Below are 19,256 nucleotides of genomic sequence, written 5' to 3' on the forward strand. Positions count from 1 at the left end.
TATTTCTGTCCACCACACCTCTTTCTTCCTAATACACCTCTCTGAATCCCATATGTCTCTACCTCTGTCCCCTAGTCTGTCTAACTCCACACCCTCCCTACCCCGTTGCTACCTCAGTCCTTTTCTCAGCACCTGGCAGTCCTTTTCATATTACTGCACTGCCTTTCTCCTCCACCTGCTTTGCCCCTCTCTCTCTCTCTACCTCACCTATTTTATCTATTTCTTTACCGCCCCACTCTATATATATGTCTCATCGCTACCTTTCTCACCTATATCTCACTCTCTACTTCACATTTCATACACTAACTCATCTTTTCCCCACACATTTCTCCCTCTCTCACAATTCCCAACCCCTCAATATCTATCATTTAGACACTCCCTCTCCTCACCTCTCCACTTCTTTCTAGCTCTAATCCCCACAGGTTTGCTTCTCTCACAACCTTACTCTTTCATCACTATTTCTTTATCTCTAGCCATCTTTTTAAACTATCATTGGTTTTCTCTCTGTCATCCATCTCTTTATCTCGGGTCCACCTTTAAACACACCTACTGTGCTTCACATCTTTGGCTCTTTCTTTTTATCCATCTACTTCACCTCTTTGGCTCTTCTTCACACTTTCACTCTTTATCTATCTCAATTCCCACTCTTTTTCTCCACCTCACCGCTGTCTCCACTTCTTTTTGTTACAAATATTCTCCTTTTCTTACATTCACCCTTCTCAATCTACCTTTCTTTCTATCTAACAGCCTACTTTACCTAAACAATCTTTCTGTACCTTAATTATCATTCTGCCCCCCAACTCACAGCTGCCTCCATCTTAGATTTCGGTATATTTCTGCCTCATATTTTTACCTGGGTAATCCTGCAGCAACCCTCTTCCTACATTACCTTTGCCTCTATTTCACCCCTTTGTGTCCCCCAACCTCTTACTTACATTTCATTATTCTTGGCTCCCTCTATATGTATCTACCTCTCTACCCCACTCCAAAATATTATCTATCACTCTACATCCCTTTTCCTATCTACCTCTTCCTATCTCTCCATATCTTTTCTTTGGGCCTCCCTATCATTCTCTTCCTACCTGTGTGTCCTCATCTCACCCATCTATATCATCTCAGTTTTACCTCCCTTCTTCCTCTACATCTCACTGGAACATTCTCATTACTTCTCTGTCCTTTCAATTTTGCTTACTCAGCAGAGGAGGAGCTTACTGTCAAACCAGAGAAAGAACGGAGGGACAAGACAGGGGATGAGAATTAAGCAGATTTTTTTTTTATTTCACCCAATATAACAGTGAACATTCTCAGAGTAGTACTGTGCTTTTCATGACTGCAGCAAGAGGGAAAGTGGAGAAGAGAGATGTGTGTAAGATTGGATATATTCACCAATCAAAGTTACAATCTGAAGCACTATGTGCATATGTTTTAATGTTATGCACTGATCCACTGAGCATCCACCAACCCACTCTTACTGTGTCTTTCCTAGAATAGGAGAAACTGCTGGGTTAGGTAGAGATTTGTACATCAAGTATTGTTTTTGCTTGACAAAACCATTTCTTTTTGAAGTTGGGTCTAAATATTTTGTCAGTGCTTGTTCAAGCTTTATTTTGGTACTATTTGGCTGGCAGATGCAGGGCAGCTCCAGCTTTTGGCTGTTTTTGTGTGCCCCCGTTTCTGAAAGGAAAGGTTATCATATAATATAGTGTTGTTTGACATGATGAGGGCTTACATCACCTGAAAACTGATTTTAAAAAAATCACAGCTCTTCTGAAAAGGTGCCCCAAAATTGGTATTGCCTGAGATCCCAGAAATCCTTAAGATGGCACTGAAAATACGAAACCTGTAGGGAGGTTCCGTGTCCAGGCTGTCCCCCCACTCCGTACTCACCCAGTCAGCAAAGTGGGGTTACTGTAGAGAAGGGGGTGGGGGGATAATTAAAGATTTCCTTCCTGCCTTCTAATTTCCATGCCTGGTTTTGCCAGGCAAGAGCAATAAAGCATCTGGATTCTACAATTCCCACTACCAGCATCATTTAATCAAAACATTGCAAAAGGAGGACTAAGAAAAGAGCTAACCAGACCTGCAGGTCGACAGGAGAACCTGCTTCAATAGACTGTGTTTCTCACCATTGCTTTAACTCCTTATGTCCAGTCATCTCCTCCCTAAGAGGAAGGAATCCTGGCCTGAGCCAAGGCCTTCAGTGGCCCACTCCAGTTCCTGAGGCCCAGGCCAGGACTCACGCATCCAGAACTACTCAGGCTCACCTGGCCTTTTGTTTTCTGTAACTCTGTCAAGCCAGGAGGACCACATGTCACCAAACCCAGAGGACAATCAAATTCACCGGTCAACCCCCCACTCTGGTACCCAGAGGATTGACCAATCCAAGCTGGCTTAAATCTTAGCTTTGAGCTAGATTTCTATGATTGAGACTGCAAGTATATATTCAGCTTTTAAAGCTACAGTATTTCTTGTCTTGATCAATGTTGCTACCCCCTACGAGCTTAAAATTTACCACACATATTTGCAAAAATATTAATCCAGCAGTGTTTCGGGAAGCTGAATACTCGAATGTGGGCCACCATTTTTGGGGTGCCGGGCTTATTTTTTACGTCAATCCGATCCTGGCAGTTGCAAAATTCTTTTAGGCAGTATTAGTATTTAGAAAAAGAGAACTTGTACACCACGATCGAGTTACCATTTTTACACGGAAACGCTTACCACATTTTCACATCACGTAGTTTGCTTTTCGTTCCTCTTTCTATCCTTGCATAGAAAACCAGAATTGATCGCGCAGTGATACCGGTTGAGTGTCCGTGCCTGCATTATATCGATGTGTGCAAGCATTTTAAGGGAACCAGAAAACTGAATCCTTTTTTTAATAATCACGTTGTATTCGTTTAATAGTAGGCAGCAGCATCCACCAACAATCAAGGAATAACATACACTCGTCAAAAAATTGATTCTAAAATGTTGTTATCTGGGAACAAAAGCATTTCGCCAACTACTTTCTCGCACATTAGAAGGATGCAAACCTTTCTTTGTGGCAGATTGCTATAGAATCTGAAAAAACCTGGCTATTATCTGTGGAAAAGGTGAAATCTAAGTGTAAGCACATTTTGTTATTCGTTCTGTTAAACATTATTGACAATACTGCTGCTTCCCTTGTACACAGGTAATAATTAGAAGTCGTGTACTGCAAACATGTATTAAAATCTATTACAATAAATTAAAAAAAATCTAATTTAGGGTTTGCGGAAATCCCCAAGTAGCTCTGAACAGGAGGTAGTTCCTAAAATGTCAGGTCTCCGGCTTATGTATGGATTCAGTTACAATTTCTGGTTATTCAATCTTTTAACAGTTTTTGTACATACATAACCGGGTGCTAGCCATCTAAACAACCCCTTGTGTGTTACTGTATATTTTTGTCAGTAGTCGTTCAATGAGATGGATTTCAAACTCATTTGGTGACTGTGTTGTATATTTTCTCACGATGTCGTATTGAAGGTGTTATCATGGTGGAAACATTTGTTGCCTGTCTGATTACCTTCTTGTCTCTTCCCTGTTCTCTTTCCCAGCCATGAGCTACCACAGCTTTCTTCTGGAGCCTATCAGCTGCCATTCCTGGAACAAGGACAGAACACGTGAGTCCGTGAGCAGATAAAGACATTCAAAACAGGAAACTGAGTAGAGCAGGGTGAACAAAGTTCAGAATGATAAGGGTGCGAGGGGGAGAGGGAAAAGTTCAGGTTTATAGGGGTACTGGAGGGATGAGAACAACATTTAGAATCACAGGGGTGGCAGAATGATAGGGATACCAGATGGGTCAGAAGAAAAGTTCTGAATGATAGGGGCGCATGATGGTCAGAATAAAGTTCAGAACTGAAAGTGTGTCAGATGGGTGGGATTTAAGTTATGAACGACAGAGGTACTAGATAGATGGGAATTAAGTTCAGAATGATAGGGGTGCCACATGGGTCAGAATGTAGTTAAGAATGAAGTGGATGCCAATGTGGTACGGATAAAGTTCATATTGTTGGGGGTGCTGAATGGGCCATAATACCGTTCAGAATGATAAGGGTGCAAAGAATGGGAATAAAGGTCAGAATGCTAAGTGTGCTGGATGGATGGGTCGGTAGGTTTTGCAAAGTGTTACACTTCTGTAGGTAACCGGTGCATGACCTTTCCAATTGAGTTGTTTTTTAATTGTTTTTCTTATTTTGCAATGGTACAAAAGTGGAGTATTATGTGCTGAGGGGGTTAGTCTTCACCATGTAATACTCTCACAATACCCCAAAGATGGTCCTTGGATTCACACTAGTAAATCCCTAGCTCATTCCTGGTAGTGTGTCAAAGAGCAGTCAGGCTTTACTTAGAGGAACATGTCTTAAGCATTTCAGAGTACCAACATGGACGATAAGTAATTGACATGACTCAAAAGAAATCTGACACCAATTTATAAAAACAGAGCTTATTTGTATCTTAATTTAGACACCAGAACATGAATATAACCGGGGTTATAGATTTTTGAAGCAAAATTCAATCAAAGCAAAAATGGCACTTAAACGTTGCATTGAAGTCAATTGAGAGAAAAAAACACTAGTAGAAAAAGACCACTTAGAGGTAGAGTTACGTGGAACCCTTGCAGGGTTAAAGTTGTGCAGGTCCTGGGACCACGCCACGACAGTCAGTTCAGTTTTACCTGGCCCATGGCATCCAGGTGCAGAGTTATCCTGGCTGTCCGTGGTGCTGAGAGGGACTTGTGCTGGTGTTGATTTGACTGCCTACACGACAATGCAGTGAAGAAGATGCAAAATCTTACCTGGGGCTGGGTTGGCGATGTTGGATGGAGGTTGCACGATGTGCCCTGCAGTTGCAGCGTTGAGTGTGGGGTCAGCGGATTGGCAACTAACAAGCCTTTGCAGCTGTTGCCTAAAACACTTTTGGTGTTGGCAGAGAATGTGTTTCAAAGAAAGAACATGTGATTGAACTTCTAGCACTTGACGTATGCAAAATGACCCCAGCAGTGTCAGTTTGTCCCACAGTGGGTGCTGCCCTTTCTGTCACACATGACTATCATAGCTCACCATTGATCAGCAAGGGTGGACTGGCTCCTAACAAGGGTCTGATCTGGACCAGCTTCGCTATGCGGGGTCTTCTCCGGGGCGGGGCTTCAGCATACTGTACAGGTTGCGTAATGAGCTCAAGTTGAGCGCCTCACATTTTGTCACTAGTCACATCATGACCTGCCGACACAAAATACTGAAAAAAGGCAGTGTCGTCACAGCTCCCATTTTGCCACTGCTGCAAGCAGTAATACCCAGCACGTAAAGAAACAAAGACAAGCTTTTAAGAATTTCAGAAAGCACTAATTTTCATTGTATAACTACTGTGTATGCAAGAGATTTGATGTGGTTCTATAGACCAACCCTTGTTCCTTCTCACTATTCTCTTACGCACATGTTCGTCACTGCACAGTGATTTGTTGCGTAGTACATCCCTCTCCCAGAACAACCTCCAGATGTCGGACAGGGGTTCGCTGAGTAATTCTCAGCCACCACCTTCTTTGTATAGCTCTAAACTCTTTTCAACCCTCCTTTCCTGGTATGTGGCATTGTCTCCCGGCATATTAATTTCCACCAGACATTCTTAGGGGTCTGAAAGCCAGTACTCCAAATCAGGTTGACCCCGATAAAGCACAGTGAAGTAAGACTTCAAAATGCTATGTCCTACAGGTAGGAGGATTCAGATATAGGAAAATATGTCTGTAAATGACATATGGCATGGGTGCCTACTGACAGCCTGCAAGGCCTTATGGTCAGACGAGCATTTAACATTAACACAGTTAGTCATACTATGATGAATATATGTACGATGCGTCTTATTGAGTGTCATTTGTCTATCTTTGCGTTATTCTGAAAATCTGTAGGGTGGCACTCAAGGACTGTGGTGAGCATCCATGCTAAAAGAGAAAATTAAGCACTGACCACCTGTTTTTTTAAAACCTATAAGTAATTCTATGGCTGCGTTGGCGTAAATTAATTTAGCTATTCTAGTTAAAACCTTCATTTGTCTTCTCTCTGCTGCTCCTACATAAAGGCAACCTTTGCTGTCTGTATTGGCCTTTCCCCACATGTTGTGTATTTCCCACATCTCAGAGTGGTAAATCAGCGATGTTGGGTTACATGGACGTTAAACTGAGCAACAGAAATGGATGCCACAAGCCCCCGTTGGACCATAAAGATCAGGTCGACAGATTCTCTTTCCAGGGCAGAGGAAACACCTGGCCTTATTGACCAGAATCCTTCTCAAGTTTGCAGAAACTCGTTATACCTAAAATGAGCCAAGTGAACATCTGGATTTTGCTTAAGGTGACCAGATTTTGTACACCAAAAACCGGGACATTCCGCAAACATAGAATTAGGACAACAGTTTTGCATCAACCCAGGGGCATATAATAACTTCATTGACAACACTGACCAGTACAGAAATCACAAACAGTGAAGCACTAAGGGTAATTAAATTCAACTTTAACACCTCTTTGTTTATGAAACTGATGCCTGCTTGGGAGTGCTGACTAATTCTACACTTATCCTGTCCGTCTCTCTCTCTGTGCTCTGACCTTCCTTAAACCGGGACATGTGATTAATTCACAGAAATCTGCCAGGACAGACAGTGAAAAACAGGAACTATCGCTGCAAATCTGGGACGCCTGGTCACACTAATTCTACCTGGTGTCCGACTAAAAGTAAATATGCGAATAAATACAATTGGAGAATAGGACTTAGAATATTGTTCCATCTCATAGTCGTCGTGGCCCATTACCTGGAATCATTGAAGTATTACATTATTAATAGATATAGATTACATCTATTCATAATGTAACAGCATTCCCGGTAACCAGAAATTGGTCCTCCAGTCTGTGCTTTGTGTCGGCCCTGGCATGGCACAGAGCCGTGGTTCCCAACCGGTTTACTTCTGTTAACCCCCACTTTATCATTAGTGAACCCAGGGACCCCGACTGATTCATTACTGGAATCTGGGGACCTCGACTGAGTCATTAACTGGAAGCTGGGGATCCAGGCCTAAAAATTGTTGATGATTTGAACTGCAAAACAATACTAAAAAATACAGAAACAAGCATTCCATCAAATACATATACAAATGATAACACATTTGATTTAATTTGCAAACAAATAACATAAAGAAATATTTTTTTAATTGAAATAGGAAGGTTGGACCTTTTCTAAATTCAGTTGAAGCCACACAGCGTCCAGGCTATATTCTGTTTGATGCACCTGTACTGCTCCCACAAATACATCTGAGGATACTAATTTAATTTTTTGCCTCCAATTTCAAATTCCTTGACATTTACAGTACATTTTAAAATGTTCAGTTGTACATTTAGCCCCTTTATTTATATACATTTTATGAATCTGTTAATACTAGTTCATTTCTTAGCAGTCACTGACCCCTTAGGAGGCTTCGCGGACCCCCAAGGGTCGCAGAACCACAGGTTGGGAACCACTGGCATAGAGTGATGTACAAATAATAAACGTAATATAATAATCTGAGTGTTAGCAGTGGTGCACCTCTTTATCCTATACGGCCTCATTATGTGTTGCCTGATTAAATGACGTGGGAATACTGCACCTGGAATTACTAAACCTACAGTGCTCGGAAATTTGCACTTGATGTGTTCATGAAGGATTGCAAATTTGCTCTCTTAAAATGAAGACAAAAAAAACTGCAGAAATTGGTGTTTGGTCACCAATTTCTGAATTTTTTCTCTTATTTCAGACACTTTAACGTGTTGACATTTCCTCAGGTTTTTCTGCTGAAATTTGGGACAGAATATCACGTGTAGGTTTTCCGCTGAACTCGTAATCATGATTCAGCAAAAGAAATTCTGTTTATTTTCCAAGCACCTTGTATTGAGGCTCTCCATTTAGGTGCAGAGGGCCTTGAAAGAATAGTGTTTCCCTTCTGCCTTCCTGTGCTGGGAATCGTTTGAGATATCGTAGACCTGCCTACTACGTCCCAGCTTCTGACCGTCCAATGGGAAGTGAAGACAGAATTTGATGTGCTTTGTGGTGCCGTTTGCACATGGGTGTTTTCAATGTAAATTAGATTTAGTAGGATCCATTTGTAACTGGTCCTCTGGTATAGTCACCATGGACACTAGAACACCATGAACATGATAGAAAGATACTTACCCTTGAACTCGTATTCTCTGTGGGGATCAGAGGCCAGTCAGACATTTCTTTTTACCTCCATGAATTATTTTTTCCTTTCCAGTGGTTAGTTATCCACTCAGTTGTTTTTGATACAAAGTATTTTGATGTAGTGTAAAGTTTCCTTGGAACACTTGGAGTGATGAGTACACTGCAGTGTTTGCTTGTCAGTACTGTCGATACCACTCTTGTTGAAGGGCTCACCACATAGACTTTCAAAGCTTGGCTCATGTATTTCCAATTGACTGTAACACAGGAAGGACTCACGGCAGACAGCTTCAATGTTTGCGGGACATATCTGTTCAAACTGGTGTATTCCTGGAAGGACTCACTGCAGAGGCCGACAGTGTTTGCTTGGCATACCTGTTCAATCTGGTGTATTACTGGAAGAACTCGCTGCAGAGGTCTTCAGTGTTTGCATGATATACCTGTTCATTCTGGTGCATTGCTGAAAGGACTCACTGCAGAGGCCTTCAGTGTTTGCATGATATACCTGTTCATTCTGGTGCATTGCTGAAAGGACTCACTGCAGAGGCCTTTAATGTTTGCATGAAATATCTGTTCAGTCTGGTGCATTGCTGGAAGGTCTCGCTGTATAGACCCTCAGTGTTTGCATGATATACCTGTTCAATCAGGTGTATTGTTAGAAGGACTCGCTCATAGAATCTCAGTGTTTGCATGACTATCTGTTCAATCAGATGTATTGCTGGAAGGACTCACTGCAGAGGCCTTCAGTGTTTGCGTGACATACCTGTTCAGTCTGGGGTATTGCAGGAAGGACTCACTGTATGGACCCTCAATGTTTGCATGATATACCTGTTCAATCTGGTGCATTCCTAGAAGGACTCACAGTTTAGACCCTCAGTGTTTGCATGATATACCTGTTCAATCTGGTGCATTCCTGGAAGGACTCACAGTTTAGACCCTCAGTGTTTGCATGATATACCTGTTCAATCTGGTGCATTGCTGGAAGGACTCACAGTTTAGACCCTCAATGTTTGCATGATATACCTGTTCAATCTGGTGCATTGCTGGAAGGTCTCACAGTTTAGACCCTCAGTGTTTGCATGATATACCTGTTCAATCAGGTGTATTGCTGGAAGGACTCACAGTTTAGACCCTCAGTGTTTGCATGATATACCTGTTCAATCAGGTGTATTGCTGGAAGGACTCACAGTTTAGACCCTCAGTGTTTGCATGATATACCTGTTCAATCAGGTGTATTGCTGGAAGGACTCGCTGCAGAGGCCTTTGATGTTTGCACGACCCTTGAGCCTCAGTGATTGGTATTGCTGGAGAGCATCACTGCAGCTGCCTTGAACGTTTGCATGACATGCTGTCAGATCAGTTGTATTGGCAGAGGAACTATCTTCAGTGATTTATAATATTTGCATTACTTTTCTCTATAATCTGTTCGATTCATGGAGGGTCTAACTGTAGAGCTCTTGATTGAATGATGTACTGCCCTGTCGAGTGTGCGGCAGGAAGACCCACCATAGTGGCTTTAAATGCTTGCATAGTAGTATGGGACAATGTTCTGTATTACTAGACCTTCAATATTTCTGTTCCTTGGAAGACTTCCCATAGAGGTATTCAATGTCTGCATGAACGTACTGTGCGATGGGTTTTATTAAAGGTGAAACCCACATCAGAGGCCTTCAGTATTTGCAAGCCAATACTGTGCAATTGTTGTAATGCCACATGACTCACAGCATACATCTTTGATGTAGTCAAATTTTAGAAATTCAACATGTTTATTTTTCTGCAGAAATTGCCTTCTGCCCGAACAGCCACGATGTCCACATCTACAAGAAGGATGGCACCAAGTGGACCAAGGTTCATGAACTGAAGGAGCATAACGGAGAGGTTACAGGTGAGAAGACTTTGAGAAAACCCATACGTGGCGACTCATTTAGAGTTCCATTTAAGCAGGCTCAGAGAAGCCCTGGGTCTCAAGTTTTATGTTACTTTACTCTGTACTGTCGGCTTTAGAGTTATTACTGTTATCAAGTGCATTGTTATTGTTTGTAGGCTCTTCCGTGTGTTCACAGTAGTTTTCCTGAAAAAATATTTCATAATGTTTTAACATAGACACCCAATCAGTCTCAACACAACAATTCGTCCAGTGGTCTACTGCTGAGACACTTTTTTCCATTTGAGGAGTTTTTGTGTCCCTTCTCTTGTGTATCCTTCACCCACCTTTGCTCCACGGTACACATTCACATTCTTAAGCTTGTCCGAGCAGGGCTTGTGTTTAAAACAAACAAATTGTGGTCGCTATTTTGGGTTGACTCCAGTGTATCTGTAGCCTCATTGCCCGATGCATACTCTTGAACAAATGAATTTATTTAATTATGTATTGTTGTAAGTATGTATTGTCTGGTATAGTGCAAATGCCATCCAGATTGATTTCAGAATGCTGACTGTCAGGGGACAGGTTTACAGTGGCACCAGGTATACACGTAACAGAAGCAGCAAAGGTGGAAATAACAGGCAGTGTGCAAGGCTAGACATATTTCATTATGTAAGAGTAAAAACATGCACTATAGTCATAATAGGTCAAACAAAATACATAGGTATGGGTCAAGAGCAGCAGAATTATAAAATAATATTTTGACATTTTGGCCAAGTTAGCTGCGTGTGAAGCAGAGTTACAAGGCATCGAACAGGCAATGCCAATAGTGCAAAAAAGTCAATATTGTTCTCACAGATCAATGAAAAGTCCAAATGTAAGAGTAGCAGATGGTAAATTTTAAAATCTCTTTTCTGATAGAAAACAAAATCGGTAAGTACCTGTTGTGAATGCCAGCAGGAAGTATGATAACCGGTCTTTATTCCTAAGGGATGATGTAAAACCAAGTTATAAAATCTGATCAGTCATTTGGGCATCCAATGTGTTTTATCACAGGCGCCAAGAGTTGTGCACCGGATCCATTTTTGGGACTGGGGCTTATTTTTGATCATCAGACTTTGACCCAGAGCAAGAAGAAAGGAAGAGTATGAGTTGGAAAGGAAAACAGCGACAAAGGGAGAAAGCATGGATGAAAAAGGGCCTACAGTAGTAAGCTAAAGTGTCAGGAAGTGGAGGGTGGTGGAAGAAAGAGGCAGTGAGTTAATCCCGGATTCACGCCTTCATAGCACACCATGGGCCTGATTCTAACTTTGGAGGACGGTGTTAAACCGTCCCAAAAGTGGCGGATATACCACCTACCGTATTACGAGTTCCATAGGATATAATGGACTCGTAATACGGTAAGTGGTATATCCGCCACTTTTGGGACGGTTTAACACCGTCCTCCAAAGTTAGAATCAGGCCCCATATCTCCTATCGTCCAAGCAGTGCAGATCAGGGATTAGCAGCCCACAGGTAGGAAGTTGCCCTTTTCGGATTTTGACTACAAAAAAGGATTCTGCAGGTCTACAGGTAACATGTAAAGTTTTTTTATGGACTACAGCTTCCATGTGAGGAAACCACAGCACCTTCTAAGACCTAGAATAGTGTGCTTGGACTGTCATAACTAATCTGATAGTTAAACGAATATCATATTAGGGAACCAGAAGCTGAGCATGCTGAAGAACACAGAAGTACAATATGCATGAGAGAGAATTTGGTAGAACTGTCACGGCTAACACTGGGGCTGGTGAAGTTCTGTGTGGGAGGTGGTGTCTGCAACAGAACAAAGGTCAGTTACGTTAGCCATGGTGGCTTTGTGCGCAAGCGGAAAGTCTGATGTGAAGGAGGGGTCTGGAAGACTGAGAAGGAAGGTATGGCACTGCTAGATAGAACAAGAAATTTGCCAGTTTCTTCTTCTGCAACTGTTGTCTGGTACTGAGGGAGGAGCCATTATCAAAGGAAGCATACGGTCAAAGCCAACAAACAAAGATTTTGCATTAATTGAATTGAGAAATTCTGAGATCTAAAACTTTAAATGTTTGAACTGAGAAACCCTAAGATCCTAAAGTATGAACACAAAAAAGGCACAGTCACAAGAATTTGGTGGTGTTACTATCTTTCTATGTTAGAACGAGTGAGGTGGTGGTAGGATTGCTTCGGAAAATGCCAGAATAAATGCGCTAATAGCAGAAAACTATTATTTAAAAAATAAACACACAGGTTGGGAGCAAGGAATGGAAGCAGCCCATTTCCAGCTATAGAAAAGATACAAGGTGGGCATGGGTCACTATCTTAGAAGTAAACACAGACCCATCTTAAAACTTCAGGGAGTTCTATAACTTCACAGAAAATTTGGAGAACCCGTTTTAGTTTCATCACCAACACACTGTGAAATAATTGCTTTCCCGCCCCACCCGGAGAGGATCTGTTGCAGCTGTTTTGCCTTTCTCATGCACCACAGGGCTTCCCCCTTCCAATACAGGATCCTCCCCAGTTTCCATACCCCCACACTCCTATTTTCTTTTCTTTCCATTGAAGGGTGGTTTCCTGTTTTTTTTATTCCTCCATGCTCGTTCACAAGTTCAGCTGACTCTGTGCCTAATATACATAATTTATTTTCTCACTGTGTACAGTACGCCTTACCACCTCTAGGCACTATGGGGCTTATTTACAAGCTCCTTGCGTCGCCGTAGCCTCACTTTTGTGTGAAGCTGTAGCGGCGCAAGCAGTCCCCTACAGTGCACCACATTTACAAACTGGCGCAATGGGACCATTGTGTCAGTTTGTACAGCCCTGCGCCACTTCGTACCTGCACCAGGTATAATGTATGCAGGGGGGGCGTTCCCACGTTAAAAGCCACGCAGAGAAACTTACTACATTTCACTGCACTATTCTGCGCCTTCACAGCGTCACTTTTTTAATGCCTGTTTAGGGCAGGCGTTAAAGTAACACTGGGCTTTTTAACATGGGACCCTCCTCGCATTGCTGGAGTGGCATCAGATCACCGATGCTACTCCAGCACTGCGCCACTTTTGCGCCAACAGATGCACCAGATTTTCTGTTGCATCTGTGGGATTGTACACCATGGAGCTCTGTATCATAAATACCGTGCTACCATGGCGCCGGTAAGGGGTCAAGGGTTGACGCAAGAAAACTGGTGCATCGATGCCGATGCGCCAGTTTGTTGTAAATGAGGATCTATATTTCCATTATATACTAACTGTGATGTTAACCTCGACGTCCATACAATATGAATGTAAGCACCTGTGACTTACAGGACCATTGCTGGTTGTATATCTTACTCTTTTTTTTGGAACAATTAATACAGTCCTTTCGAAATTTACAGCTGCATTGTTTACTCATTACAACTTCTGGGCTGGATTACGGGATGCTTGGAATTGCAACTAGAAGATCCTGGGCCAAATTACCGAGTTAGGCTCGAATGCAAAATAAATGGTGAACCTGGTATTATAGGATCAATAAATATCCACATGCGATCCCTATTCTGGGCTGAATAACGGATTGTACTCTTGAATATCGGGGCACATTGATATTGTGGACAAAATATGGAGGCATAAAATATTGAAAGGTAAGTGCAGAGGGAAGTATAGATTTACTATTCTCAACTCCACATCTATGTACAATGACATTGTCTATCATTAAGGTACCCAGATGTAGAGTTAGGTACAGAATTTCTATACTTTCTTAACTTTCGATATTTTGTCCCTCGATTTTTTTATCCACGCTATTAATTTCCTACGATACTGTGGATGCGATATTCAGGAGCCACACCCCAATAATGGGCCTGCTTCTGATCCCATTTACCACATTTTCTGAACAGAGCTAGTGAAGGTTATTGAATGGTGGACAAAGAGAGGCAGAGCATAAGAAGCAAGGCTTGCTCCTTTGCTGCTGGGGAAGCTTTGTACATCCCTCTCATGGTGTTGGAGGAGATCGTTGGACCACCTATCACAGTGCCCACAGCCCCTGATAGAGCTGTCAGTTTTATTGTGTGATCTACACCTGGTAATACCAAAGTGTTCCCACACTTAGTAATAACGTGCAACTCGTAGACTGTGGGAGCGGGAGCGGTGCTGTCCTACCATACATCTAAGAGGCCTTTGTGTTGTGTTAATTGAAGGACTGGTCGTATTGCTCTCTGCCATTGGTATTATGATGGGCTGAAGTCCAGTCCTTGGTTTATTTTGCCCATCATGCGACTCTAGACACAGTACAGCCATGTGCACATTAGTCAGTCCATTGAGAGACCAACCATATGAAAATCAGATTGCCCAATAGGAACAAAGCAGTGACAATAACTACGCCAGAAGTTGACAGGGAAGGGCATTTAACTTTCTCTATTCCAACCACTACATTTACGTGTGGTTCAAGATTTTACTCGTCGGCACATTACTTCCCCATTGTAGCAACTAGAAAATACATCATTACATCAGTGTTCAAACGGCCAGTATTCTGAGCAGAATATTGGTAATGTTTCTCAAAAATAATTTTCCGTCACAGAAGGAATATAGTTAATTATTTGAAAATGATTCAGGCAGAGTATAAATATGAAAAATCGTATAATGATTGGTGTGGTCAAACTGGAAATATCGGAAAATATTGTATAAAAATACAGGCAAGAACGAAATACATTGAAATATAAAATAGCGATGCAGGCAAAGCTGAACTGTAACGGAATGTCAGATGATGAAGCAGAAAACTTAGAAAAATAGAGAAATAATATATGGTAATGTGGGCATGGGACATATAGATAATGCAGAATTAGATGGTGAAAAATAAGTTGGTGATACAGGCAAAGGATTAATATAGGGAAATAGGAGGTTAAAAAAGTGAATGAGAAGTATAAGATGGTGAAGAAAGCAAATTAGGGAAAAGAATAAGTAAATATCAGACAGTGATCGGAACAAAGGAGATACATAATTAAATGAGTGCAATGAAAATGTGAGGTGCAGTATAATAGAATGATGCGGAAAAAATTGTAATGTGTTAATAGATTTTGAAGGCAAAAGAGAAACAGTGGGAACAGCAGATGGTGAAAGTTAAGAAGGATGAAATATTGAAAAGTGCTGGCAAATCAGTCATATAATGAATATCGGATGATAATGTGGACAAAACAGAAATATAGGGTAAAATCTGGCAGTGATATAAGCAGAACAGAAGTATAATGAAATACCTTCTGATGGCACAGGCAAAGAGAATATCAGTGAATTATTAAATATTGATCTAGAAGAGGAGAAATGTGTGGAAATCTCTAATGATGATTCAGTGAAAGCAGAAATTTAGTGAAACAGTGGATTATGAGGCTGGAGAAGCAGACATATGGTGATCTACAAAATGATAATGCAAGCAAATGCTTGAAAAGTAATACATTAGAAATGGCTCGAACAGAGAACAATATATGACGACGTTAGGTGCTCATGCAGGCACCACAGACAAACAGTAAAATATCAGATGATGACCCTGGGCAAAGCTTCTGTGGGCTTAATTTCCTAGTCACTTCCTATTCTCGTCTTTGCCCTCGCATCGCTTCCTACGACATGACAGTGCTTATTCCGTTTGCTCAGACTCTATAGGTGAGAGCAAAAACATCTTGTTTTGGGGGCCTGAGAGGTCATCCATCGCCAGGTGCAAACTCGGTAACAGGTACCTTCTGAGTGTACCAAATACTTAGTGGTGTTCCTATATTTGTTATAATTTGATGATTGTAAAGTGAATTATCTGCAACTTGAATGACCATTTTGGTGCTGAGGTTCATCAAGGAGACACATGTCTTATTCGGGGTGCATCTACAACCAAATGTCCAACATTATTGCTGCAGACAGGTTAAGCCATCTCGTCTTGCCCAGATTTACTACAGAAACATGGTCCTTTTCCACCACTTTTTTCGAACTCCCTCCTGTAGCACTTCTGAATTACATGCGCAGGTCTAACATACTAGGATGATACTCCTTTTGAGCCATTATGTCTCTTCCCCGCCTTTGTAGAAGAGTTTTTTACAATGTTACAATCACATTCAGTACTAGTAACACCCGTTATTTACTGTGGGTTGCAATGGCACTAACCAGCTCATATAAAAAGGTATTTTTATCATTAGTACATACACTATCTGGATGTGGGATGTGGTATTTATTTTACACAGGATACGCAAGGACTCCTACAGTTTTAGGAAATAGCACCAATATTCTTAAATGTGAGGTGTTCTTTTTCCAGACTGGGTGGGATGGTCACCATTTAAGTAGTGCGATTGTCACAATCAACCTCGGAACATCTCTAATCAGAGTCTAAAAGGTTTGTCCTTGCTACATTGTGACCTTATTGTTTCTATTTCAGGAATTGACTGGGCTCCCGAAAGCAATCGCATTGTGACCTGTGGCACTGACCGCAATGCCTATGTTTGGACCCTTAAGGGAAATACCTGGAAGCCCACCTTGGTCATTCTGAGGATCAACCGTGCTGCCCGTTGCGTGAAGTGGTCCCCAAAGGAGAACAAGTTTGCCGTGGGTAGCGGGTCCAGGGTTATCTCCATCTGCTATTTTGAGCAGGAGAATGACTGGTTAGTCCTTTGTTAGAATTCAGCTTCCTAAAGTGCTGTATGGATAAACAGACAACTGTTCAAGACAAGATTGTAAGGCCATCATAACAAGTGTCCCCTTATCCGGATGGGGCCAGCAACAGGAGTTAACTACCCCATCTGGATTACATGATGAGGTGTTTCACTCAGAGATCTGCTGGTAACATCTAAAACCTTTGGGTGAACCTCAAAGGGAAAACACACAGAAATTGCAGTGTAAATACTGATTTCAAAATGTTAGTCCTCAAAATATAATCCTCTGATACTGATGCCTTAAGTATTTGCTGTCATGGGGTCGGGGGCATGAGTAATAGCAGGCTGTAATCTGCCTGACATGGAATCCCATCCAAAGTATGGGACGTATGGGAATGTAGAGGTGGGTGGTACTACGTCTGAACTATGCAATGCTATTATTAATAGGGTTGTGTAAAGAACAAAACAATCCACAAAAATCCCAAATCAAAAGCATAATGCAAAAGATTTCTGTTTAAATATCTGACAACTACATAAAAATACAAAGTGGATGTCGGTTAGCCTTTCTTTGTTAAAAATAGAAATTAAAACACGTGTTCTTTTCCAAACACCCCCAAAAACTACATTCAATAAAAACATTAAATTGAAAAGCTATGTCACTCCATTTTGTAGCCATGTTCTGCTCATGTTAAGGAACAGCAGCTTTTTGTCTATCCTCTGGCAGCTTGTCTCAATCCTTTTAGAAGTAAATCATCATTTGCTTCAACGCTTGAGGTATACCAGGTATAACACACAGTGTACAATTTTCATGATATCTTATTTTAAGATAATCATAATATTATTACAATGATATAATAGAAGTGATATATCTTAAGTTCATTACTATTAATGTATATTACTATTATAAAATAATTAAGTATATATCACAGAACGTTATGATTAATAGCCTACATTTATAGGAAAATATTACTATGCTGCATTGTAATATCTTAAATTATTTTAAGGCGTATGTAATCATTCAGTGCTATATTACTGGGAATATGTAAAATTATGCATGGGCTAGAGGATCACCAACCCTTTGTTTTTAGAATTCTGCATATTGGCATATTGTAGATGCACTCCTTGATAATAGTCCTGAAGGTAATTCACTATATATTTTTTGCAAAGTGAGTACATCATTTGTAATAAATGGGAAACATCTTCTTCCCTTTCTCTTGGATACCTGGTGTTATGCTCCATCTTTTGAAGGTGATCTACCAAGTCCAGATATGTCGACAACATATTAAATATATACTATAGAGTTAAAGACCAATATGCAGACCGTAATTTGTGGCTAGCAAATGTTTCAGAAATTCAAGGACTTTCTTTCCAGTCCTGTTCTCCAGCACTGTTATGACTTAACAAATAACCTTCTGAGCTAATACATCTCTATCAAGGGAGATCTCATTTGCTATCAATAAGAACCTCTGAGATCAGCTTCTGGAAAGTCTGAATGATGAAGAGAGGTCGCCATCTTTCCCCATCAGTCCTCTTTATGTTCACCATGTCATCTTTCTCCCTCTACCCTTTTTTATATGCATTGCCCTGAATCAATCCACTTTCACTATCCTATCTCTTGCTCAGCTGACTGGTGATCTTTGTGTCTGGATTCAGTGTACAAGGGTAATATCTGCACATGTCGAAGCTGTTTAAGAATATGTTTTACATTGTCCCCTCTTTGTCTCTCTGCAGGTGGGTTTGTAAACATATCAAGAAACCAATTCGCTCAACTGTGTTGAGTCTGGACTGGCACCCTAACAATATCCTGCTAGCTTCTGGGTCTTGTGACTTCAAGAGCAGGTGAATTGAAACTAAGAGTGGAACAGCGTTTACTAAATCTAACTGGGACAATCTCACTTTATTTTGAGAAAAGTCACATTGGTTTTCAAGAAATCTAACAAATGTTTATTGAGATCATAGTTTGATGGCTGGGCTTGACACAACTATTTTTCAAATAGTGGTCTGGTCCTCAGGCAGAAATGTGGAGTGGCTGAATGTCTATGTATGGTCACTGATAAGATGCCACAGACGGTTAATGCACATTTTCCAGCGATCAGGCTTCAATTTATGAGTCCTATATTGAAATACTACTAGATTTTGTCTTCTATCTGAAAGCATCAACACAAACCTGTCTTACGTTGAGTAATAGTAACAACTATTCTTATGTCAGTAGTAAAAGTGGAGAGTCTAGTTTCATTCTGCAGAGTGCTGCAAGGTGGCAGTCTCCCTCGTCTAGGAATTCTGCATTTGGTACCAATATCCCACCACCACAGATTGAATTTTGCAAGTACGGCTTTCGGAAGTGTTCTGACAGTGTTTTGTGTTCAGATATTGGGTCAATTTAATTTGATGAATCACCTGAACCAAAAAGAAATTGTGTAATGATCTTCACTGCACATCCTGTGAATATTGTTTTAATGGTACAGCGTATAACAGGCATGATGGATTTGTGAATGAAAAAACATTCATTCAATCTTGAGGTACATTCCAGTTGATGGACACTTTTGTCTAATCAGTGACAGCACAT

General features: G+C 41.1%; 1 protein-coding gene across 2 annotated transcripts in view; it reads left to right on the forward strand.

Annotated features, from left to right (window-relative positions):
• The window catches only part of ARPC1B (actin related protein 2/3 complex subunit 1B), an 85,264-nt gene that overhangs the window by 39,831 nt on the left and 26,177 nt on the right, over positions 1-19,256 (forward strand). For both annotated transcript variants that reach the window (XM_069210020.1, XM_069210021.1), the window contains 4 exons: positions 3,576-3,641; positions 10,000-10,104; positions 16,477-16,699; positions 18,422-18,529. In XM_069210020.1, the coding sequence (XP_069066121.1) occupies positions 3,578-3,641; positions 10,000-10,104; positions 16,477-16,699; positions 18,422-18,529 (500 nt within the window). In that variant the 5' untranslated portion in view covers positions 3,576-3,577. The remainder of the gene's footprint in view (positions 1-3,575; positions 3,642-9,999; positions 10,105-16,476; positions 16,700-18,421; positions 18,530-19,256) is intronic.

The sequence above is a fragment of the Pleurodeles waltl genome, chromosome 10, assembly GCF_031143425.1.
Source record: "Pleurodeles waltl isolate 20211129_DDA chromosome 10, aPleWal1.hap1.20221129, whole genome shotgun sequence".
Taxonomy (NCBI): domain Eukaryota; kingdom Metazoa; phylum Chordata; class Amphibia; order Caudata; family Salamandridae; genus Pleurodeles; species Pleurodeles waltl.